Source organism: Amia ocellicauda, chromosome 5, assembly GCF_036373705.1.
Source record: "Amia ocellicauda isolate fAmiCal2 chromosome 5, fAmiCal2.hap1, whole genome shotgun sequence".
NCBI classification, from domain to species: Eukaryota; Metazoa; Chordata; class Actinopteri; order Amiiformes; family Amiidae; genus Amia; species Amia ocellicauda.
Window position 1 is genome coordinate 650483 of NC_089854.1, and position 25116 is coordinate 675598.

The 25116-nt window shown below is 51.7% G+C and overlaps 1 protein-coding gene across 1 annotated transcript in view; it reads left to right on the plus strand.

Annotated features, from left to right (window-relative positions):
• The first annotated feature begins 311 nt into the window (after positions 1–311).
• The window catches only part of itpr3 (inositol 1,4,5-trisphosphate receptor, type 3), a 32780-nt gene continuing 7975 nt past the window's right edge, over positions 312–25116 (plus strand). The window contains exons 1-42 of the mRNA XM_066703071.1: positions 312–858; positions 4425–4495; positions 7154–7275; positions 7545–7631; positions 8646–8804; positions 10362–10460; positions 10745–10828; positions 11211–11357; positions 11596–11691; positions 11779–11823; positions 11956–12095; positions 12214–12313; positions 12501–12661; positions 13623–13764; positions 14072–14233; positions 14393–14565; positions 14986–15105; positions 16120–16311; positions 16439–16690; positions 16973–17117; positions 17358–17502; positions 17817–18013; positions 18171–18291; positions 18563–18617; positions 18745–18910; positions 19053–19244; positions 19680–19754; positions 20023–20142; positions 20265–20387; positions 20532–20732; positions 21032–21283; positions 21403–21528; positions 21639–21764; positions 21998–22118; positions 22201–22382; positions 22600–22748; positions 22940–23048; positions 23344–23437; positions 23559–23737; positions 23975–24137; positions 24481–24647; positions 24878–25078. Of these exons, the coding sequence (XP_066559168.1) occupies positions 770–858; positions 4425–4495; positions 7154–7275; positions 7545–7631; positions 8646–8804; positions 10362–10460; positions 10745–10828; positions 11211–11357; positions 11596–11691; positions 11779–11823; positions 11956–12095; positions 12214–12313; positions 12501–12661; positions 13623–13764; positions 14072–14233; positions 14393–14565; positions 14986–15105; positions 16120–16311; positions 16439–16690; positions 16973–17117; positions 17358–17502; positions 17817–18013; positions 18171–18291; positions 18563–18617; positions 18745–18910; positions 19053–19244; positions 19680–19754; positions 20023–20142; positions 20265–20387; positions 20532–20732; positions 21032–21283; positions 21403–21528; positions 21639–21764; positions 21998–22118; positions 22201–22382; positions 22600–22748; positions 22940–23048; positions 23344–23437; positions 23559–23737; positions 23975–24137; positions 24481–24647; positions 24878–25078 (5850 nt within the window). The 5' untranslated portion in view covers positions 312–769. The remainder of the gene's footprint in view (positions 859–4424; positions 4496–7153; positions 7276–7544; positions 7632–8645; positions 8805–10361; positions 10461–10744; positions 10829–11210; positions 11358–11595; positions 11692–11778; positions 11824–11955; positions 12096–12213; positions 12314–12500; positions 12662–13622; positions 13765–14071; positions 14234–14392; positions 14566–14985; positions 15106–16119; positions 16312–16438; positions 16691–16972; positions 17118–17357; positions 17503–17816; positions 18014–18170; positions 18292–18562; positions 18618–18744; positions 18911–19052; positions 19245–19679; positions 19755–20022; positions 20143–20264; positions 20388–20531; positions 20733–21031; positions 21284–21402; positions 21529–21638; positions 21765–21997; positions 22119–22200; positions 22383–22599; positions 22749–22939; positions 23049–23343; positions 23438–23558; positions 23738–23974; positions 24138–24480; positions 24648–24877; positions 25079–25116) is intronic.

Sequence of the window (25116 nt, forward strand, 5' to 3'; positions counted from 1 at the left end):
AAGGAGATACTAACTTTCTCTTGTCGTGACAGCAGTGCCGTGTCCCGATGCGCAATAAGAGCGCAGCTCGGCGCACTTTCACTTCCGCTCCTGTTCACACTGGCTGCGTGTGCGTCGGTTCGTCTGCAGCGCACAGGCGCAGTGGGCAGCTCGCCAGGCCGAGGTAGTTACCCTCACTCAGTCGGGACTGTACAATCATTTTCACTGCCCCCCCCCCAGCCACCACCACACCACCACTACTACCATCACCACTACTGACTGACACTTCCTGGTTGTGTCGCTATTGGTGCAGGTGGTTGTGAGCAACCTGTGGAGACACATGCGGAGCCCCGCCACTCTGGCTGCGGTGCAGATCCTGCTCTCTGCGCAGCTCCGCCGCTGTCACATCTGCACACCTTGTCTTATTTATTTTGTCAGCACTGTAACCTGTAAAACTTTTGAATAACGCTGCCGGGACTGCAGTAGAGACGCGCAACTGTGCGCCTCTAACACACTTACACACACACACACAGAGCAGACACACTTGCACACACATTCACGCCCTGCGCGCAGTGGGTTTGGTAGCTCGCAGCTCAAGACACGGCTGGCTGGCTGGCGGAGTCAGGAAGGAGCTCAACATGTTGCGAGGTCGTCCGACAAAGTAGCGATGTGAAGAAGCAACATCGACCCTGCTCGTGTGATCCGGGACAAACTGCGACACTTTACTTCGTTACTTTCTTGCCCCCTTTCATTCGCGCATTCTCTCCGAGCGACCCGAGAAAGCCCGAAGATGTCGGAAATGTCAAGTTTTCTCCACATAGGGGATATCGTCTCCCTGTACGCCGAGGGCTCTGTCAACGGGTTCATCAGCACTCTGGGGTAAGAGAAGACACCGCGCTGGAGTGTGTTTGTGATGTAATTAATTAATTGGATCGATGTATTGATTTGAGTATAGTGTGCATGCGTGCTTTCTGCTGGACTTCGGGCTCTGTGTTGGGCAAGACAAGTTTGAAGGTGTCTGTCACTCGTCCCCCCTCACTATCAAAACGGGTTGAGACCGAGCTGGTGCCGGACCGGCCATCCGTGTTGCACCTGGAGTTAAAAACACCGATCGATCAGATCCTGTTTCCTTATTGATTGATGCGAGTGCGCTGGTTTCCTGGTTCAAAGGCGTGTTCAGAACACGACCCTGGAGATCAGCAGAGTGGGCGATACCGCCTCTCAGTCCGGGCCCAACCGGACTGGACCTATAGGAGACCGAGCTGTTCGGAATGGCACCAGTAGTGTGGCTTGTGTCGGGACGGTATGGAGCTGTGTCCTGCTGTACTCAGTTTTCACTCATTGCAGGGGTACAGTTTTTGCATGTCTTCTGGTGAAAGGCAATTGAGTGCTATGAGATTACATTTACCGAGACAGAAAACAATAAAAAACAACATGTGCTTGAAATCTGTCATCCACCAGACATTATTATTATTATTATTATTGGAATTGTTGTTTGCCAGGCTGAGTGTACACTTAGTGTTTTGCCTTTGATTCTTCCCACACATAAGGGCCTGTGCTCATGACCCTGCACCTGACCCGATCCCCTGCTGCAGTGCCAGGGTACCCAGAGAGAGGGTTAGCCAGGGTGGTGCTTGTGTCTGTGAGGTCACCTGCACTTGGACTAATATTCCTGCTCTCAAACTTCCACCCATTTACTCTCTCCCACATTCGCTCTTTCACCTGCTCAGACAAAAAGGATAGGAATAAAAGTATGAAATATACAAATGAAAACAAGTGTCAGTCCCCAGGATTGGTTTGTAGTGTTTGCATTGTTATCCCATCAGAGGTGCTGCTATGGCTTCTGCGTTATCTCTCTTATCTGTTGTGAATTGAAAATTTTACATAATATCAATAGCGCTGGGGCTGGGGGTGCCACACAGGGCCGCAGTGCAGGGCCACAGTGTGTCTCACTGGACAGAGAGAGCGGACCATGATTACCCCTCACCCCCCCCGCAGCACTCAGAGGAGAGGGTGCTGTGGCACCGGGGGCGGGGTCCTGCGGTCAGGCTCCTGGTTAGGGAGCGTTAGTGGAGGCAGGGTGGGATGGTCTGATAATCGCCACGGCGCTCTGGATTTCTCTGAATGCAAATGAGCGTTTAGCAGGAGCTGATAGGGTCCGCACACAACAGCGGCTAAGCGCAGTCACGCGCTGGGAGACGGCCTGTCAGACGGGCTGCCACTCGGCCACATTTTTAATTTTCCTTTTTTCTTTCTTTTTCTTTTACTTTCTTTATTTCCTCACCCCCCACGTTCACAGCACACTGAGGCCTGTGCAGGTTGTGCAATTCAATATTTTGATCGTTTTAATAGTTCCTGCTTATTAATTATCTTCTTCTATGAATTAGCCAGGACCGAAGTGGGGGCAGGGGGCCTGTGTGCCGCATTGTTATTGCGTTGGAGGTTTGGGGAAGGCAGGACAAAAGGAGGTGAAGTGGGGGGGCCATTCTGTCCTTAAAGTCAATTCATTTCTCTGGCACTGGGGTGGCCAATGTGGCCAGTCTGCATGCAGTGTGATCGGGCTGGGCTATTCATCTCCCTGTGGATTCATGAGGACGGCACGTTGTGGGACATGTGTGCTTAGAGGTACTGGGGCTGTGGCAGAAGGGAGAGGACAGAGGACAGAAGACAGAGGAGAGGAGACAGGCTGCCCCAGCCCGGGAGGGGAGTCTGTCTTCTGCCCCGGACACGGCTGTCCGCTGTCATGTGCATGGAGCCTACCCCAGAGTCAGATCCCACCGCTGAATAACCCCCCATCGCTGCCGGGACATCAGGGCTGACAAGAGCATGGTGTTGCTACATGACCTGAGGGTAGCCTGGGGCAATCAGAAATACACGGACCCCCCCAGCTGGAGAACCTCAGGGAGAATCCAAGTCGGCTCCATTCTCCCCGACCCACGGATCATAATCTGGCACGCACCACCGCCCCAGGACAGCGCCTCTCCCCTAGCTGCGGTGCTAGCGCTAGCTAGGCCAGTTGGGCCTGGACAGTCCTGGAACAGTCCTGCTTAAGAAAATAATCCCCTTCCACAGGTGTGGGGCTGGTCAGAGATAAAATAAAGATAACATAATAAAATATCTGCCAGATCAATAACCTGCAGCACTCTTGGCTGTCCAGCCCTGTGTTTTCACTCCCTGCACTCCTCTCCCCTGAGAGCAGCAGCTGGTCCCAGTGCTGGCTCCTGCCGGGGACTCATGAGGCCGTGGGGCCCCTGTGTTTGCACTGTATCCGAGTTCCTCCTCGGGGACGCCTGTGTTTGGACTACGGGAGGAGGATCCTGTCGCTGCAATAACAGACACGGTGCTTTAATCACCGCGCTGAGGGCTGTGCAAACCTGACGGCGGTTTTACAAGGGCTCTGTCCTCCCAGCCTGCAGAATTTCCTTCATGGGTTTCAAATGTATTTATTTATTTGTATTTATTTAGTTTCCCTATCTCAATCCATCCATCAGTCAACTTTGTATTTGGTGTAGCGCCCTTCGCAAAGTTGTCACGCATGGAAACAACAGCACAAGCTTGTGATTTCTACGACAAAAGTGAAAGCAAACCACTGAGGAGGGAACAACTATTACTCAATTTATTTTTCTATATAAAAAAAAGATAAATGTTTTTTCATATGTTAACAACTTAGCTTGACTAATTGGTGATTTCCCCTCATGACGTGAGTGCTAATATTTGTTTTCCTTTTTCTGTCCCGGCGTTACTCATTGCATTATTGATCGGAAATATGCAGGTTTTTTTTGGTGATAAATGCAGTGCAATGTTTAAAGAAGACTGCAGCGTACAGCAGTGTGTAGTCACAGTGGCGTGGCTGTGTCTGTGCAGCAGCCAGAGCTGGTCGAGTTGGTGAAGACAGGCTGAGCTGAGCTGAGCTGAGCTATGTTGGGCTGAGTTGAGCTGACCTGGGGACAGAGGGCTTCTTGCACCAAGTAAATCTGAACTCTTAGATTGGACTTGGGGACTCAGTGTCCAGTCTGCTGTGTTGTCCAGCATTATCCAGCAGTTGTACGGTGGTGTTCCCCCAAGAGCCCAGGGCAGAACCATCTCTGCAGGTGCACCCATAGGGATTGGGTTTCTGGGGGAGGGGGGAAGCTTCATTGCATGGGGGTGTGAGGGAAGGAAGGCAGGGGAAACTCATGCTGGCGTTCCCCAAAATCAGGTTGAACAGACTCCGGGAAACCGTTTTACACATGCTACACACATACAACAATATAACATTGCTTTGGCTATTGGTATTGGTAAACATATAGATAAATACATAACACAGAGAAAGACCCCAGATCGTTGTGTGCCGCGTCTGTAGAGCTGGTGCACTCTCTCAGCGCTGTCTCGGCAAAAGGGAGGTAGGAACAGACTGACCTCAGCTGAGCTTTTCTGACCTCTCCTGTTCTGTGCTTGTTTCCCAGGTTGGTGGACGACCGCTGTGTGGTGGAGCCCGCGGCCGGAGACCTGGACACGCCGCCCAAGAAGTTCCGCGGTGAGATTCAGGGGGCGAGGAGGGAGTAGGGGGAGTGAGAGAGAGGGAGGGTTAGGGGGAGGGTGTTTCTGGGTGAATGTGAAACCCCTGACTGGCAATACACTCCATGGAGGTAGCAGACAAAAAAAACAACTGGGATGACAACTGCGGACTGGGCACTGCAGACTGCGGACTGGGGCCTCCTAACATTCCAGACAGAGGTATCCTGGTTTTGCCCTTTTCTCGTTGAGCATTACACGACCACTGTCAGGGAGGCCAGCGGCTCAAAGTCTGCCATCCCTCCCCAGTCAGACAGAAAAAGACTTGTATGGAAACAGCCATCAGCTCCCCACCTCTCACTGCCTCTGCAGCACCTGGTCTCTCCACACCATAGGCTGAACTGCTTTACATAGCAGGCAAATCAGCTCACTGGACCAGCTGGCCATGGGAGGGGGAGCAGGAGACAGAGATTAAAAAATATGCGATTAAAGAATGTCATGTCAAGGTCTCATTGGCCACCAAAACCATCAGAAAGTGTCACACATGCCCAAACAGTGCCATACGCACTGTGGAATAGATTGTACGTATGTGACAACATTTTTATTTGTCACCAATAACCCAATTGCTGCAGTCAGATAGAGGGCTACAAAAATTAAATTTGATACCAAAACCGTGCCTGTGCCTTCAATATTAAGGAAGATATCTCCAATTAACACTCGGATAATTCTACTATTTTCTTCCATTGACTTACCATGGAATTCATTTAATCGATTAATTAATTGACTAATTAATGTATTAATACAAACTTCACATACGAATGCTCTAAATTCAAAAATAATGAAGTAGAAATGACAAACTGGTGATATTACAAGTATATTGTTCTTAATATAGGTTGGTAATAGACTTCAGTACAGTCAATTTGATAATTTGATAATAAAATAATAATAATAATAATAATAATGAATTGAGTATTAAGAAGGCATTACTAATAGTAAAGACTAAAATACATCAAAGCCATAAATGTCAAAGAGTAGGAAATACGTTATCTGAGGTGAAAGAACTGAGCTTTGGTGTACTGGGATAGTTTAACCGGGACAGTACGAACGGCCATGTTCAGATTAGGCGGATCGCTGGTTTGACCGGGACATTCCCAGTGTTAAATAACTACATTTGAATCATTTAATCGCCACAAAACTTTGTCAGTATTTAGATTAAACATGATATTAAACATCTATGTAGCTCTTTTTAGGGTCCAACACCTCAGTTTGTCACAGAGGAAGGAGGAAATTGGCCGATGTTTTGAAACAAAGCGCAAACTATGACAGAGTGACAGAATAAAACAAAATAAAAAGCGAGAAAGTAGAAGGAAATTTCAGCAGACAGAAACTGCTGGAGAAAACTGCGACCGCAAATCGCATAGAATTTGTCATACATATACACTGTATTGTATTGCGCTGTACAATAGTGTATTATAATGTACAGCGGCAGCAACTGGTCTGGAGGGTCTAGCCTTGCCTGCTCTAAAACAGGGGCCCTCTCTGGATCGCCTCGTTCAGCACCGTGGGCTCCCACTGGCACCGGCGCACTTCCTGTCACCGGCTGTGCCGCTGTGTTTGCAGGGTCACTGATACCTTTCCGGTAAAATCACAAGCCCCCAGTGGAGGACGACACAGATCTTCTCCCTGTGTGTAAAGCCAGGCCAAGTCGCAAAACAGACGGAAAACAGGAGACACTTCTTTACACAGAGAACAAACTCCCCAGCGATGTGGTTGAAGCTGAAAATTTGGGAACATTTAAAAATTGATCCAAGGATACTATCCAGTCTCTTAGTTATTAATGGACACCAAACAAGCACCATAGGTTGAATGGCCTCCTCTCGATTATAAACTTTCTGATGTTCTTAAGTCTCGGCTTCGAGGACTGAACATCTCTCCTAAAGTAACCGGCCTGTGTTCTTGTTCCTCAATGATTATTAATGGTGTTGATAAACGAAGGCTTGGGGAGGAAGACGGCCCACATCTCGTGGCTCACTTCTGCCTTCCCATATTCCCAGCATTCCCTGCTTAGCCTCGCTCCTCCACCCCAGACTCCGCCCCTGCCGCGGCTCCTCGGCTCATTCCACCAAGTGGGGGGTCCGATGGCCTCGTCCTCAGGGCCATGTCATCGCTCCCTCAGTCAGGCGAGTCCAGGCTAGTAGAAACTGTTTACCTTCTGTGACACGCATCTGTTGGGGATGTCTAAACTCCTGGATGATGCTTTTGGTTTTATTTTTAGGCCCCCAGAGCGGAGAGGCCTTGTGCGGCTCGGTGGCAGTCGTTTCTATTAGCTCTGTGGTTGATAACTGCTCTGATTACTGGGGTAGGAGTCACAATAGATAAAGGATTTTTAGCAGGAAACCACTGTGCACAAACACACAGAGAGAGAGAATGCAGGGAGAAGGAGCGCCCGAGTCAACAGCACTCAGTCCTCTTCTTATTCTTTATTATTTTTCTGCTTTTTTTTCTTCATTCTCTCTTTCATTCTTTCCTACTTCCCAAAACCACCAACAATACCAAAACCTTGACTGACTCTGAATGGCTCTCCTGTCTCCACCCATCGCTCGGCTCGCTGTCCGCTGGGCGACACGTTTCTCTCCACTTGCTCTGACCCTGTCTTGTCCTGTCCCGTGTCGCCCTGCAGACTGCCTGTTCAAGGTGTACCCCATGAACCGCTACTCTGCGCAGAAGCAGTTCTGGAAAGCCAAGCAGGCCAAGCACGAGAAAGACAAGATCGGGGACGTGGTGCTGCTGCAGAAGCTTCAGGTACGTTTTGGTGTGGCCATCTGTCCTGCAGGGCTTGTAGCAGCTGTGAAACATGCCGATACGAGAGAGCCGGGCTGAGCGTGGACTAATGAACCAGATGGGTGGCCCAGTTCTGTCACACACAGCTCCGCCAGGACGCCTCTGTGCACTGGGGGTCTCGGGAGCCAGGCTGCACCCCCGTTCTACACTCTGGGGCGAGCACTTCTAGACAACAGCATCTGTATCGGGGCTGTGCTCTGACCTGTGTCTCTGTCTCTGCACTCCGGCAGCATGCGGCCAACCTGGAGCAGAAGCAGAACGAGGCCGAGAACCGGAAGGTGCTGGGAGAGGTGGTCAAGTACGGCAGCGTGATCCAGGTGAGAGGGGGTGGGGCACACCTGGGCAGGGGAACCGTCCTGCCTGCCCGGGCCTTTCTGTGGCTGATGGGTTCCTGCTGCTTTGTTTCACTGCCGGCGCGGTCATTCGAGACATCGGCAATGGGCTCCTGTAGGGAGAGGGAAACACAATAACATCTAGATCAGTTAAAGAATAAAGTAAATGGCAATCAGGCATTGGGATACCACTGCTGAGAGAGGGAGAGGGAGGGAGAGCAGAGAGAACAGGTGCAGGAGACTGAAAATAGCATTGCAAAAGGATCAGAAGAAGGAAGGAGGAAAGGAAAGAAAGAAGGGGAGGATTGCGACAAACAAGATAACTGACTCATTGACAACTCAGAGCCATGGCAGCTGCAGGGAGCAGGGCGGCCGTTTCCTCCAGTCCTCAGAGCAGCTTCCTGCACAAATATTTACTCACCTCCTTTATCTGGAGACCCACCTGCAGAAAGAGATTGAGAGAGAGAGAGAGAGATGTTTAGAATAGGAGAGAAATAGAGGGGGGGTGGGGGATGAGTGGGAGAAGAGGAAGGGGACAGAGGGAAAGAGGGGTGAGAGAGGAAGAACAAGGAGAGAGTCGGAGGAGAGAGAGATTCAGATTAAGAAGGCTTTTCATTAAGTTTAAAAGTAAAGTTCGGAGCTCGGAGCTCAGCCAATCAGACACACCCTCACACTCGAACACTGTGGCCCAGCAGCCTAGTGAGGTCGAGGCAGCCGCTGTCCTCTGGGCCTCAGAGAAAACGGGATTCGTGTGGCGGGGGGGCCGTGCACAGCTTTGAAGTCAGGTTTTTTGGCTCAGTCTGTTTCCCAGAGCAGCTGTGTGGTGCGCGGGGCGGGGGGGTTCAGAGGAGCTGCGGCCCACTTTCACTGAGCTGAGCACAGCAGCACAACCTGACCTATTTTAAAGTTCCTTGGAGTTTGTGTGTGTGCGTGGGTGTGGGTGTCTGTCTGTTTACACAGTTGGTTAACCCTCACAGCGCCCCCTGTCTGTCTCCACAGCTCCTGCACATGAAGAGCAACAAGTACCTGACCGTGAACAAGCGGCTGCCCGCGCTGCTGGAGAAGAACGCCATGCGGGTGACGCTGGATGGGACGGGCAACGAGGGCTCCTGGCTCTTCATACAGCCCTTCTGGAAGCTGCGTGCCAACGGAGACAACGTGAGAGTTGCTGTGACATGCACACAAACACAATTCACTACACAACTGCACATACACATACACACAAGAAGTGGTGTGAGTCAGAAGTTATACTAAAAATAAAACTACAAAAACGTACTCCAGTAAACGTACTCCAGTAAAAATACTCCCATTCAAACAGAACGTGAATAAAAGTAAAAAAAGATCTACTTTGAAATGCACGGAAGTATTAAAAATGAACGTAAATATTATAAAATATGAATGTGTGAGATTCGTCACAAGTTAAAAACCGGTGACAAAAACCTGTCTTGCTGTCAAAAGCAGCAGCCTGGTGGGGGGGGGTGTAGTTGATGAGCGGGGCTCGCATTTTTTGAATGTTCATCAAGATAAAATCCCCTGTTTTTTAAAATGTGTGAGATTTTATCAACAAGGCGTGAGAGTGTGAGGTGGAGGCTCCCGCAGCAAGACTCCCGGCAGCGGCACTTTGAGAGCTATGCATTTGAGCAGTACAGTGAACATGCATGTTTGTGTGTGAGCCTCGTAAAGGGGGCACACAGGAGATTCATTTGATGTTTTAATCCAACATTTTATTTAAACATTCCATGTATTTTTATGGTTCCTCAATTTTACCTTGAATAAGTCCAACAAAAATAAATGTTATTTAGGCACAGATCTGGAACTTTCTTTCATTTGTATTCAGTATTAATGAAGGATAACATAAACATTGACAAATCAGATTATCATTTATTATTCATTTATATCATATTTTCAGTTTTTCTTACCGTAACCCACTGCTCAAGCTAGCCAGGGCAAAATGCAGCAGTTTTCGGGCTGTCCTTGGGTGAAACTAACGCCACAACAAACTTGTAATCTAGTTAACAGCGACAGCTTGAAATATTCCTTTCTGAAGCAGGACAAGCGATTCACAAGAATGCGATTCTGATAACTTTTTTGAACCAAATTAGTGAACCAAAAATCTCTTCAATAAATAAATATGTAGGCACAAATAATAAATACAAATAGAGTACAAATACTTGGAAAATGTACAGTAACAAAGTATTTGTACTTCGTTATTTTACAGCCCTACACACAAACAGAAAGACTCCAACACTAATTACTAATTAATTACTAGTTAATTACACAACTGCACACACACACTGTACAGACAGAAACACAGCACACTGCCCCCCCTGCTGGCAGGACACACTGGACACTCCTCACACCCACAACACAAACGCAGAGATACGCACCGTTCAGCCTCACAATCACACACTGACTCAGCTTGTGTGTTTTTCTTTTGCCCGTTGGATTCTTCTTTTCTTAAAGAAATGGGGCAGGAGTCTGGAGACAGTTTACATCTGATGACACACACCAAATAGAGAGAGAGAGAGAGAGAGAGAGAGAGAGAGAGAGAGAGAGAGAGAGAGAGAGAGAGAGAGACATAGACAGATAAACAAGCGAGTGAATTAATAAATGAATGAATGCTGTCCTTGCCGGATTGTGGTGGGCCTCGGTTGTGCGCCCGGGTGCGGGGCGTTTGTGCCGCGAGCCTCAAGGTCCCTGTGCCGCGTGTTGCAGGTGGTGGTGGGAGACAAGGTCATCCTCAACCCGGTGAACGCCGGCCAGCCACTCCACGCCAGCAACTACGAGCTGACGGACCACCCCGGCTGCAAGGAGGTGAGTCTGCAGGCGCAGTGACTGGGGACTGGAGAGACTGGACACACTGGACTGGGGGGACTGAGCTGGGCAGTATTTACAATAGCGCCCCTTGTTCCTGTAACACTGTAACACCTCTGCCTTCTCTCTGTCTCTATCTGCCTCCCCTTCTCTCTCTCTTACTCCATCCCTCTCCCCCTATGTCTCCCTTTCTCCCTCTCTCTCTCTGTCTCCCTCGCTGTCTGTTCCTGTATTGAGTGCTACTCTGACTGTATGGCACCTGTGTGTCTGTCTGCCCCCTGCAGGTGAACTCTGTGAACTGCAACACCAGCTGGAAGATCAACCTGTTCATGATGTTCAGTGACCACAAGGACGAGGTCCTGAAGGGGGTGAGTCTCTGCCTGGAGCTGCCTTCTTCATTGCCATCATCCTCTCTCCCTCCCTCTCTTCCACTCCCTCTCCCCAGTTTCCCTCTGTGTCTGTGTGTGTGTGTAGTGATGCAGTGCTGTATGTGTCTGTGTGTGTCTGTGTGTGTATAGTGATGATGTGTGTGTGTGTGTGTGGTGATGCTGTGTGTGTAATGATGCACTGCTATGCTGTGTGTGTGTGTGTGTGTGTGTGTGTGTGTGTGTGTGTGTGTGTGTGTGTGTGTGTGTGTGTGTATTGATGCGGTGCTGTGTGTGTGTTTCTGTGTGTGTCTTTGTGTCTCTGTGTGTGTAGTGATGCACTGCTATGCTGTGTGTGTGTTTAGTAATGCTGTGTTGTGTGCAGGGTGACGTGGTGCGACTGTTCCATGCAGAGCAGGAGAAGTTCCTGACCTGCGACGAGTACAAGGCCAAGCTGCATGTATTCCTGCGCACCACGCTGCGCCAGTCCGCCACCTCCGCCACCAGCTCCAACGCACTCTGGGAGGTCGAGGTCAGTCCCGCCGCTCATGTGCACACATCAACACACACATACACACGTCATGCACATACCACCATTCAAACACAGGTGTCGCCACACACAACCTTGCACAAACATGCTCGTACCTATGTCACACTAGCACTCAGCACAGCATGTGTTAGTGTGTGCAGGTGCAGGCATGTGCCTGAGGGGGTTTCTACTGCCTGTGCTGCCTGAGAGGGGAGTGAGTAACTGTCTGTCTGTCTGTCAGGTGGTCCATCACGACCCATGCAGGGGCGGCGCTGGCCACTGGAACAGCCTGTACAGGTTCAAACACCTGGCCACTGGGAACTACCTGGCCGCTGAGGTAAGAGGAACGGCTCCGCAACGCTGAGTGTCTGACAGGTTTGTACCCCCCCAGTCCTCACCCTGACTGTGTCTGTTTGTATTCCAGGAGAACCCAGGGTACAAGGGCGACAATGGAGAGAGCAGAAGTGTGGTGAGTGAACCTCACGCTCTGTGCTCCTGAGTGAGAGAGTGAGTGTACGAGCGTGTGTGTAGTGTGTGTAGTGCATGTGCAGTGTGCAGTGCGTGCAGTGTGTGTCCTCCAATGCTGCCGTCCCTCCTGCAGTCTGACGGCAGCCGCAGTAAGAGGAACATGGGGGAGAAGGTGAAGTACAAGCTGGTGGCCGTGCCTCACGGGAACGACATCGCCTCACTGTTCGAGCTGGACCCCACCACCCTGCAGAAGACCGACTCCTTCGTGCCCAGGTACACCCCCCGGGCAGGCAGGCCACTTCTCATTCACACCACAGGGGCCAATACAGGACAGTGCAGCACCAGGGAGGGGGCAGAACAGTGCTGATGTGTGTCTGTCTGTCTGTTTCAGGAATTCCTATGTCAGACTGAGACACCTGTGCACCAACACCTGGATCCAGAGCACCAACGTCCCCATCGATGTGGACGAGGAGAGGCCCATCAGACTCATGGTGAGATTCCCACGCCCAAAAGCAGCACTGAGGGGACACTGATGAAACCAGGTCTGCGTCACACACCCTCGACACTGCTGGCTTGTTCAGATCTCCACTCAATGCCGGTCGTGTTCAGGGTGTGCAGAGCAGCTGAGACACCGCCTCGATTTCCGCTGCCTTCAGTGTTGTTCCTCTGTTCCTCTAGCTAGGAACCTGTCCCACAAAGGAGGACAAGGAGGCGTTCGCCATCGTCTCGGTGCCTGTGTCCGAGATCCGAGACCTGGACTTCGCCAACGACGCCAGTCTCATGCTGGCCACTGTGGTGGACAAGCTGAACGAGGGTTTCATCAGCCAGAACGACCGCAGGTACGGCGCCGGAGAGGGCCGCGGGGTCAGCAGCACCAGCAAAACTCCCAGCTCTCCCGATAACATGGGGCTGCGCTGTCATTAAGTGATGTGTTGCAAAGTGTTGCAGCCGTGCTGATTGGTTGGCCATGTGGGTATTTTCCAGATGTTGTCAAATTTACTTTATATGAAAAACACTTCAATTATACTTATATATCAGTGCTGTGAAAATTAGGTAGATTAGCAGAGTGAAACAATGTATTTTAAATATATAATAATAACAATGAACAGTATGTTGTGGAGAGATGTAAGGGTGTGTCATCACATGCACTTAAAAATAACGTGTCTGGGGAGGTGTGTAAAAGGAGGTGTTTATTATTAGTGGTTTTATTTTGAGTGGTGGCAGAGTGGGATATTCTGAGCTGGTGCTGTGAGTGAGTGAGGGGGACGGGGTGAATGCAGTGCTCGCTCAGGGCCGCGTGGAAGTGGGTGTCAGTGAGCGTGTTGCCGTATCGACGCAGCGACTGTGTTAATAACCAGACACACTTCTTGTTCCACGCTTTCACGGCAGCTACTGCACTGGGTGAGCTACAGCGTACAGCACCGCCTTGCCCTGCTCTGCCCTGCACCCCCCTCCCGGCAGCATGTGTTGTGAAGATGACATTTTCATCGTGCATTTCTCCCGCATGCTCTCTCTCTCTAGCCCCTCCCTCTCAACATCGTACCTCACACCAGTTGTTTTGATTGTGTTGTTGTTTTATCATAGGCATGCTATCAGGGCTCTCTGATTACATTAGGACGCTCATGCACATCTCTACTGCATCAACTACAGAAAAGACTTCTGAATATCTCTCTCTCCTCACTTCTCCCTCTCTCATTACTCTCCCCAATCTCTGTGTCCCCCTTCACTTTTCCCACTCTTCCTCAACTCTCTCCCCTCTCTTCCCTCTCCCTATCCCTCTCTGTCTATCTCCATTCCCAGGTTTGCCATCAAGCTGCTGGAGGACCTGGTGTTCTTTGTGGTGGACACACCTAACAACGGCCAGACCGTGCTGGACGTAGTGATGACCAAAGCCAACCGTGAGCGTCAGAAGCTCATGAGGGAACAGAACATCCTGAAACAGGTAATCCAGGCTGGGTCAGAGTGGCTTCCTGAGGTGCAAAATAATGTGTTTTCAGGACTCTAGTGGTCAGGGCTCTTAGCAGCATCCTTACTGAGTGACCGCAGCCCAAGACCAAGTAAAGTCTGGCTTCTGCCCTCGCTTGCAAGAATTGTCCAACAGGCGTCCCTGTATGAGGGGAGTGATGGGACAGGCATCCCTGTATGAGGGGAGTGATTGGACAGGTGTTGCTGTAGGAGCTGACCCCCAATTCTGAGCCGTGGAGGAGGAGTGCCGTCCACTGCTGATCCCCGTTTCTCTCTCCCATTAGGTTTTTGGGATCCTGAAGGCCCCCTTCAAGGAGAAGCCCGGTGAGGGGCCTCTGCTGCGGCTGGAGGAGCTGTCGGACCAGAAGAACGCTCCGTACCAGTACATGTTCCGGCTCAGCTACCGCGTCCTGCGCCACTCTCAGGAGGAATACCGCAAGAACCAGGTACTGGACATTTTGGGTTGTTTTTGCAGCCCAGGTCAGTGCCCCTATCCTGTGTACAGCAGTTCCTGATCAGTGACCTCTGACCCCTCCCTCTCTCTCTCTCTCTCCTCCCCCCTCTCGCCCTCTCTCCCCCCCTCTCTCTCTTGTTCTTCCACACAGGAGCACATCGCCAAGCAGTTCGGCGTGATGCAGTCGCAGATCGGATACGACATCCTGGCCGAGGACACCATCACCGCGCTGCTACACAACAACCGCAAGCTGCTGGAGAAGCACATCACCAAGACGGAGGTGGAGACCTTCGTGAGCCTGGTGCGCCGGAACCGCGAGCCCAGGTAGGCCAGCGGGATCTAGTTTTACAGGACAGGCAATGTCCTAGAGCTGGTAGTGAACTCTGACACGCGGGGAATACAGTGGTTTTGCGATGCCTGTGCCAGAAGCCCTCTGGAAGGCAGTATTGAACCAAGATTGTGAAGGACAAGCTTCAAGACTGACAGTCAGAATAGTAGGGCATCCTTTCTGGGTCCTGTTCAGACCTAACCTAAATATGGGCATTTTCCTGCGATGTGAGCAGCCTACAGGATGATTGACTGCCATGCCTACAGTGTGTTAAAAGTGTGTGTGTGTGTCCCTCTCTCTCTCTCTTCCCTCCTCTCCACCCTCTCTCCAATCCTCCCTGCATCTCTCGTGTCTCCTTGTCTGCTCTGCACCCTCTCTTTCTGCCTCCCCTGTCTGTCTGTTCCTCACCTGGGCAGGTTCCTGGACTACCTGTCTGACCTTTGTGTGTCCAACCATGTGGCCATCCCTGTCACCCAGGAGCTCATCTGTAAGTGCGTGCTGGACCCCAAGAACCAGGACATCCTCATCAAGACAGAGTGAGTGACATGCACCCTCTCTCCCTCTCTCCCTTCATATATATATATATATGTATATGTACAGTACTGTCAAACATTTTAGGCAGGTGTGAAAAAATGCTGTAAAGTAAGAATGCTTTCAAAAATAGACATATTAATAGATTATATTTATCAATTAACAAAGTGAGTGAACAGAAGAAAAATCTAAATTAAATCCATATTTGGTGTGACCACCTTTTGCCTTCAAAACAGTATCAATTCTTCTAGGTACACTTGCACACAGTCAGGGATTTTGTAGGCATATAGTCAGGTGTATGATTAAACAATTATACCAAACAGGTGCTGATGATCATCAATTCAATATGTAGGTCGAAACTCAATCATTACTTATCCATCATGCAATACCATCAGGGAGGCATCTGATTGGCCCCAAATGTATTCTGCAGCATGACAACGTCCCCAAACATACAGTGCAAATCATTAAGAACTATCTTCAGCATCAAGAAGAACAAGGAGTCCTGGAAGTGATGGTATGGCCCCCACAGAGCCCTGATTTCAACATCATCGAGTCTGTCTGGGATTACATGAAGAGAAAGAAGCAACTGAGGCTGCCTAAATCCACAGAAGAACTGTGGTTAGATCTCCAAGATGTTTGGGCCAACCTATCTGCCGAGTTCCTTCAAAAACTGTGTGCAAAATCTACCTAGAAGAATTGATGCTGTTTTGAAGACAAAGGGTGGTCACACCAAATATTGATTTCATGTAGATTTTTCTTCTGTTCACTCACTTTGCATTTATTTAATTGATAAATATAATTTATTAACATGTCTATTTTTGAAAGCATTCTGACTTTACAGCATTTTTTCACACCTGCCTAAAACTTTTGCACAGAACTGTATATTGTAGGATTTTGTCTGTCCATTTAGAAGGAAAGTGGCTCTGAATGGGTTTGAAAGTGCAGAGAGCAGGGGCCACAGAGAGAGCTCTGTGTGATGTGTGCTGGAGCATAATATCTGTGTGTGTCCGTGTGTCTAGGCGCCGGGTGCCCAAGGAGATGCCTCACGCCCCAGAGTTCAGCTCCTCTTTGGAGGACTACGGGGACGAGGACGAGGTGTGGCTGGTCTGGACTGACAAGAACAACGAGAAGCAGGAGAAGAGCATTCGGCAGCTCGCCCAGGAGGCCAGGCAGGGCAACGCCCATGACGAGAATGTGCTCACCTACTACAGGTACACTATCTATCACTCCCCTCCTACAGGGACACCTGTCCCATTAATCACCACTCATCTTGAATGAAGGAATGAAGTAACGAACGAATGGCAGCGTTTGACAGTGCCTGGCGTTGCTGCTCCTCAGGTACCAGCTAAAGTTGTTTGCGCGGATGTGCCTGGACCGGCAATACCTGGCCATCGACGAGATCTCGAAGCAGCTGGACGTGGAGCTGATCTTCCTGTGCATGATGGACGAGATGCTGCCCTACGACCTGCGTGCCTCCTTCTGCCGCCTCATGCTGCACACACATGTGGACCGCGACCCGCAGGAACTTGTTACACCCGTCAAGTTCGCCCGCCTGTGGACCGAGATCCCACCTGCCATCACCATCAAAGAGTGAGCGTCGTCCCCAAATTCCCTGCACCTCCTCCTGCAATGCCCTGCCCCCTTCCCAACTTGCCTCGCCCTGCCACCCTCCCTCCATGTCCTCCTACTCTGGCCATGCCTCCAACTTGCCTCACCCCTTCCCCCGCCCTGCCCCGCCTCAGTTTTGCACTGTAGACTCAAACTCTCTTCAGCTCTTTAAGTTTGGCAGTGTTCAGGTAGCACAGCGTCACAGTCTCCGTATGTCCCATCAGCGTGTGCTCATTGTGTGCTCTGCTCTGCTCGTGCCTCCAGCTACGACTCCAACATGGACGACTCCCGCGATAACAAGAAGAACAAGTTTGCCAACACCATGGCCTTCATGGAGGAGTACCTGAACAACGTGCTGCACGACGACCTGCCCTTCGCCCACGATGAGAAGAACAAGCTCACCTACGAGGTGAGCAGCCGCTGGGGCGGGCGGGTGGGAGAGACAGGAAACAGACCGCTTTTTTTTTCCCTGATCACAACGAATTCTTGTTTTGCGGTTTCGTGAGATGAATCAAATCTCAGTGCATATATTTCGATGTCAGACATGGTAGATGGACACGTTCTCTGCTCATCACATGCTAGGTGTTGTATGTGTGTCTCTGCACAATACTGCCAGCTGTAACCCTGACCTGTGCTGCCCCCCCCCCAGGTGGTAAGTCTGGCTCGCCACCTCATCTACTTTGGCTTCTACAGTTTCTTCGAGCTGCTGAGGTTGACCCGCACCCTGCTGGGCATCATTGATTGTGTGCCCAACCCCATGCTGATGCAAAACATGTTCCCTGATGATGTGGGCGGTGAGTGGGCAGGGGGGGTGGTGTAGCTGGGGTGGGGGTCGGGGATTGAGGCATAGAGACCGAGAGAGACACAGAAAGTGAGAGAGAGACAGAAAGGGTGAGAGAAAAAGAGAGATCAGTGGAACAGGGAGAGATAAACAGAGAGATGGACAGATAGAATAAGAGTAGAGAATAACTGGAAGAGTTTGAGAGAGACGGGGAAGAGACGGGTCGCAGAGAGAGGAATCTGTGGTGGTGAGGGCAGAGCCTGTTGTGAGTGGACCGTCCCTCTCCTGTCCCTGAACACGTGTGTCCCCCGTCCCTGTGTCCTCCAGGCAAGAACATGAAGCGATCCATTCACGGGATGGGTCACATGATGTCCACTATGGTGCTGAGCCGCAAGCAGTCCATCTTCGGCACGGGGGGGCGCTCCAGTGTCAGCGGGGACCCCCAGGCCCGCACCAAGGACCGCATCGACAAGCAGGACATCACTGTCATGGACACCAAGCTGAAGATCCTGGAGATTATGCAGGTGGGAATGTGTGAGGGAGGGTGAGAATTTGGAATTGGATCACGTGCTGTAAAGATTTTGATGGGGGTCTTTGGTGTGAATTTCAGGAGTATACCCTTACATAGAGTTCCCCTCTCTCTCTCTCTCTCTCTCCCCATCTCTCCTCCTCCCGCTTCAGTTCATCCTCAATGTGCGTCTGGACTATCGCATCTCCTTCCTGCTTTCCGTCTTCAAGAAGGAATTTATGGAGGTGTACCCTATGGGAGATGCAGACGCCACTGCCTCCATCGAGCACGCAGGTACCCCCCCACCACTGCCATGACACTTCACCCCCACCTGCACCCTTCCTCCACCTCCCCCCCTTCCTCGAACTCTGGGAAAGCCCTGCTTTCTGCAACACAGGGCAGATAATGTTCTGCATTGCATTTCTGCAAGCAGTTTGTGATGCATTGAAAGCTTTGTGCAATGTAAATGTATGCAGTTCAATACATGTGTGAGAAGCCTATATATTGTCGTCTTCTCTCTCCTCTTCTTCTCTCTCCATGCTCCGTGTGCATGTCATCTGACCAGCCACCATAAACCTGCAGCGCATCGGGGAGCAGGCAGAGGCCATGTTCGGAGTGGGGTAGGTCCTGTTCCTCTTGGCTCCACCCACAGTGAGATTTGCAAGAGTGATTTTCTATGTGTGTGTGAGAGTGTGGCACTCTGTGTGTCAGAGCCCTGTGCTGACCTTGTCTTGCCCTCTGACCCAGGAAGGGTAACAGTATTCTGGAGGTGGACGATGAGGGTGGACGCATGTTCCTGCGTGTGCTGATCCACCTCACCATGCATGACTACCCCCCCCTCATATCTGGGGCACTGCAGCTGCTCTTCAAACACTTCAGCCAGCGGCAGGAAGTCCTGCACACTTTCAAACAGGTAACACTCACCTGGGCACAGGTAACACTGCCCTTCAAACCTCAACACTCACCTGTGCACAGGTAACACTGCCCTTCAAACATCAACACTCACCTGGGCACAGTTAACACGTAATCTCTCCCCTTCTCCGTCCCTCCCCCAGGTGCAGCTGCTGATCTCAGAGCAGGACGTTGATAACTACAAGCTGATCAAGAGCAACCTCGACCGGCTGCGCACCATGGTGGAGAAATCGGAGCTGTGGGTGGAGAAGAAGAGCAGCTCGTCTGGTGGGGAGGGCAAGCAGGACAAGAAAGACAAGAAGGACAAGAAGGAGAAAAAGGAGGTGGAGAAGGAGGTGAGGGCTGGCCGGGTCGCAGGCTCAGGGGTTCATTGAGGCACCGATGTTCGTTGGTGGCGGTAGTGGGATTAACAGTAGCACATGTGAGAATTGACTTTTAATAATTTATCCTGCTAGGGCCTTCACGAGTTACCTGTGAATCATTATAAAGTATAGACAGTGCTGGAATTTTTTCCAAATGATTTAAATATCTAGTCGTAGTAGTAGTAGTAGTAGTAGCCATAGTAGCATTAGCTGTATACAATTGTCTATGCTCAAGTTTTTACTTCTAATTCACCTACGATCCTGCCTGTGGCTTCCTCTGTCAAAGTCCAGTCCTTTCCTTCTCTCTTGTAAATTATTCCTCCATCACCCCCACTGGTGTGCTCATGGTGCCGCAGTCTCCGTGCTGTTACTGAGGAGTGTCTGATTTCCTCCCCTCCCCACTCGCAGGTGGCCCCTGAAGAGCCCACACCAAAGGAGGAGAAATCAGAGAAGAGCAACGAGAACTACCAGATCGTCAAAGAGGTCAGTGTTGGGTGGAGCCGGGGGTCAAGGGTCAGAGAAGAACCTCCCCCTCTCCTGCCTGCTCCCTCTGTTTTACCTACTGTCCTCCCTTCACCTCCCCTTTGACCTCTGTTTGACCTTGCCATAACCCTTTTCTTTTCTATCGACCTCTCCATGACTCTCTCCCCCTCTCCCTCACCTCCTACTGACCACTGCATGATGCTTTCCCTCCCTCCCTATATCCCACCCTTTCCACCTCTGTCCTCTGACTTGTCCCTCCCCCCCACAGATCCTGGAGCGGCTCAACAAGATGTGCAGCACAGGGGTGTGGAAGAAGCAGCAGCGCCTCCTGAAGAACATGGGTGCCCACAACGTGATGCTGGACCTGCTGCAGGTGTCCTACGACAAGGTGAGCAGTGACGTCATGCAGACACCACGGGCTGTGAATCCGTACTGCAAACGCACCTCCATCTCATCCCTCTCCCTCCCTCTACCTCCCTCTCTCTCTCGCTCATTCTGTCCCTCCTGCAGAATGACAAGAAGATGCAGGAGATCATTAAGTACACCCACCAGTTCCTTCAGAAGTTCTGCATGGGCAACACAGAGAACCAGACTCTTCTGCACAAGCACCTCAGCCTGTTCCTCAACCCTGGGGTAAGTGTATGGTCTGCAGCCTGTGGCTCAACTCCCAGCCACAAAACTTGCAAGCCTACGCTTGATTTCCGAAGTTTTTGACTAAACTTAAGAACTGGCTTATATTTCACTCTCTACTTTCTCTTCCCCTCTCCCGTCTCTCAGCTCCTGGAGGCAGAGACGGTGCAGCACATTTTCTCCAACAACTACCAGCTGTGCACAGAGATCAGCGAGACGGTGCTGCAGCACTTCATCCACTGCCTGGCCACGCACGGCCGGCACGTGCAGTACCTCAACTTCCTGCACACCATCATCAAGGCCGAGGGCAAATACGTCAAGAAGTGCCAGGACATGATCATGACCGAGGTGAGAGAGAGAGAGACAAGGGGGGAGAAGGAGACACAGAGAGACAGGGAGGGACAGAGAAAGAAAGGGGGAAAAGAGAGACACAGGGACAGAGATAGAGAAAGAGAAAAAGACACAGGGAGACAAGGGGGGGAGAGACAGAGACAGAGACCACTGACCCCAGCTCAGAGTGGACAGTGGGTGTGATTAAACTGTCTTCCCCATGTCTCCACTGCTCTTCCTCTTCATTCCTCCCTTTGTGCTTCTCTCTCCTCCCTCTCCCATCCTCTTCTCCACTTCCTCTCATCCTCCCCGCCCAGCTGACCAACGCTGGTGAGGACGTGGTGGTCTTCTACAACGACAAGTCCTCCTTCAACACCATGCTGGAGCTGATGGCGCAGTCCAGGGAGGGAGTGCAGGAGCACAGCCCCCTGCGCTACCACATCTCCCTGGTGGAACTGCTGGCCGCCTGCGCCGAGGGCAAGAACGTCTACACCGAGATCAAGTGCACCTCGCTGCTGCCCCTGGAGGACGTGGTGCGTGTCGTCACCCATGAGGACTGCATCACCGAGGTACTGCTGAGAGCGCGTGTGGGCGCGTGTGGGCGTGTGAGAGTTTCACCACATGCAGAGACGGGACATAGACCCTGCTGCTGACCTCCCTCTCTCCTGGTCCTCTGCTCCCCCTGCAGGTCAAGATCGCCTATGTAAACTTCGTGAACCACTGCTACGTGGACACTGAAGTGGAGATGAAGGAGATCTACACCAGCAACTACATCTGGAAGCTGTTTGAGAACTTCACTGTGGACATGGCCAGGGTATGAGCCACCCCACCACGCCGCGATGCAGAATAACTGCCAGAGTATAATTTATTGAGTGCGAGGAACCAGTAGTATGATTCCTTATATTCCTTACCCCCCCTCTGCAGGTGTGTAACAGGCGAGAGAAGCGTTTGTCCGACCCGACTCTGGAGCGTTACGTGATCTCTGTGGTGCTGGACACCATCAATGCCTTCTTCAGCTCCCCCTTCTCTGAGAACAGCACCTCCCTGCAGGTCAGACCCGGCACTGCGCACAGGGGCAGCAAGGGTGCAGTGTGTGTGTGTTGTCAGTGTATGTGCAGCATTGTGTGTTAGTATGCAGTGTGTGTGTCCAGTGTGTGTGTGTGTCTTTGTTTATGTTCAGAATCTGTGTGTGTGTTAGTGTCCTGTGTCAAGAGTGTGTGTTAGTGTCCAGAGTCCATTGTGTCCAGTGTCCATTGGCAATATCTGTACTCTCTCCCCCTCAGACCCATCACACCATCGTGATCCAGCTGCTGCAATCCACCATGAGGCTGCTGGACTGTCCCTGGCTGCAGCAGCAGCACCGCAGCCTGGTGGAGACCTGCATCCGCACCCTCGCCGTGACCGGTGAGCCCTGAGCCTGTCTCTCTAACCCTGTGTGTCCCTGCGCCTGTCTCTCTAACCCTGTGTGTCCCTGTGTCCGGTGCAGCGAAGGGGCGCTCCATCTCGGTGCCGATGGACCTGGACTCTCAGCTCAGCACCATGCTGAGCACCAGCGCTCTGGGCTCCCTGTCCCGGAACAACCCCAACTACAAGAGCCTGAGCCGGCCCACCCGCCCCGCCGCCCCCAACAACCCCTGGGACTACAAGAACATCATCGAGAAGCTGCAGGTCGGCCCTCTGCCTCTCACTGTATGTCTCTGTCTCTCTCTGTCTTCCTCTGCCTCTACTATCTTTGTTCCTCAGCCTGCCTCTGTCTTGTTTTAATTATCTCTCCTCCCCCTCCCTATCTCCCTCGCTCTCTCTCTCCTCTCCCCCTCGCTCTCTCTCTCCTCTCTCCCTCGCTCTCTCTCCTCTCCTCCTCACTCTCTCTCCCCCTCTCTCCCAGGACATCATCAACACTCTGGAGGAACGCCTGAAGCCGCTGGTGGAGGCGGAGCTGTCGGTGCTGGTGGACGTGCTGCACCGGCCCGAGCTGCTGTTCCTGGAGGGCACGGACGCTAGGGTGCGCTGCGAGACCGGTGGCTTCATCTCCAAGTCAGTGCCGGGACTGTCCGCCATGGGGGATGGGCCTTGACCTTGTCTGTCTTGTGTGTGTCCAAGCGTCCTGCCTTCTGCTGTCTGCCCTGTGTTTGTGTCAGAGTGTGTTCTGTGTGTGTGTCAGTTTTTGCTCAGTGCTGTGTGTGTGTGTGTGTCAGTCAGTGAGAGCTCTGCTCTCCCCCCCCCAGGCTGATCCAGCACACCAAGACCCTGATGACCTCAGAGGAGAAGCTGTGCATCAAGGTCCTGCGTACCCTACAGGAGATGCTCATCAGGAAGTACGATTTTGATGAAAAGGTGAGAGGGCAGGGGTCAGAGGACCCTGAGTCATGACCCCTCGCTCCCAGGGAGGGTGCTCAGAGGGACATGGGGGGGTTAGAAATCCGCAACAGAGCAGAGACTTCGTTGAAAGTAATTCATTGGCAGCTTGTTCATATTGAATTCATTTTCAGTTTGTTTTGGACGTTATCCTTCAACGATGAAATGTGTGATTTTGCAGTGTAGGATTTTGGGGTCACCCGGCTGGCTGTGAGCGACTGTGGAGCACTGATTGACCTGTCTGTGTGTCTGTCTGTGTGTCTTTGTGTCGTAGGGCATCACTCTGAGGAAGGTGCTGATGCAGAACTACCTGTTCAACAACAAGAAGCCTGGGAGCAAGGGCGAGCTGGTGGAGCTGGGCGTGGCAGGTACGCCACCCGATGCACCGGGCTGCTGCTTCTTTACATTGTGTATATTTATCTGAATGTTAAGGAGTTCGCTAAATAACTGTCTGTGCGTGTGTGTGCGTGTGTGCGTGTGTGCGTGCAGTGGGACCAGAGGCCGAGATTGACTGGGCGACGGTGGCCGCTGTGCAGTGCCGGCTGGACAGGGAGGGTGCCACAAAGCTGGTCACTGACCTCATCATGAGCACCAAGAATGACAAGATCTTCTTTGAGAGCATGCAGCTGGCCATCTGCCTGCTGGAGGGTGGCAACACCGAGATACAGGTGAGGAGGGAGGGGGTCTAACACACTGGCACAATGACACACACACACACACACACACACACACACACACACACACACTTACGGACACAGAGGCGTGTAGATACACAGACACACTGGAACATGCAAAAACACTGAGACAGAGACACAGAAACATTTACAAACTGACAGACAAGTGAATTAATTACAGTAACGGTGTCTGTGTGTCTGCGCATGTCTGTGTGTGTCTGCCTCCTGCAGAACTCCTTCTACAAGCTGATGATGGGAGACAACAAGTCGGAGAAGTTCTTCAAGGTTCTGCATGACCGCATGCGCGGCGCCCAGCAGGACATCAAGGCCACCGTGTCGGTCAACGTGGGTGAGATGAGCAACCGGGCCCAGGACAGCAAGGAGCTGGACCAGGGTGAGCGCTCCCTCCCCATCTCTGTGTCTCTCTCTCTCTCTCTCTCTCTCTCTCTCTCTCTCTCTCTCTCTCTTTCTCCTTCCCTGTGTCTCTCATTCCTTCTTCTGTCTCTTCCCCTCCCCTCCCCTCTCCACGGTTTACTCATCTCCTCCTCCAGTCTCCATCTCTCATTCCCCCCCGCAGTCCTGTAGGTGTCCAATAGGGACCAGTCTGACTAGGGCATTATGGGAGACTAGTTTAATAGTGGGATTTGTAATGGATCTGTAATGTAATGATTGTAATGCATCTGTGATGCTGAGCTGGAGGGTCTGTCAGCTGCATGCTGCGCTGTCTGTGTCCCCAGGTGTGTCTCCCCAGTTTGCGGTGCCCTTGCCTGGCCAGCCCCCTCCCGGGCAACCCCCCCACGAGCAGCTAGAGCCCGAGGCCGAGATGGGTCCGGCCGTCATGATCATGAAGCCCATAATGCGCTTCCTGCAGTTGCTGTGTGAGAACCACAACCAGGACCTGCAGGTGAGCATGCTGGACGCATCACGGACTGGACACCATATATGCTGGACACATCTCACACTGGACATCACACAGACTGGACAATACAGACTAGTCACATTGCACACTGGACACCACTCAGACTGGACACATCTCACACTGGATACCACATAGACTGGACACACTGGACACCACAGACTGTCTCCATCTCCCACTGACTTCCCCCTTCCTCCATCTTCCTCTCCACCCGCCAGAACTTCCTGCGCTGCCAGAACAACAAGACCAACTACAACCTGGTGTGCGAGACACTGCAGTTCCTGGACATCATGTGCGGCAGCACCACGGGGGGGCTGGGGCTGCTGGGGTTGTACATCAACGAGGGCAACGTGGGGCTGATCACCCAGACCCTGGAGACGCTGACCGAGTACTGCCAGGGCCCCTGCCAGGAGAACCAGGTGAGCTGCAGCCCAGCCAGGCCCGGCCCAGTTTAACT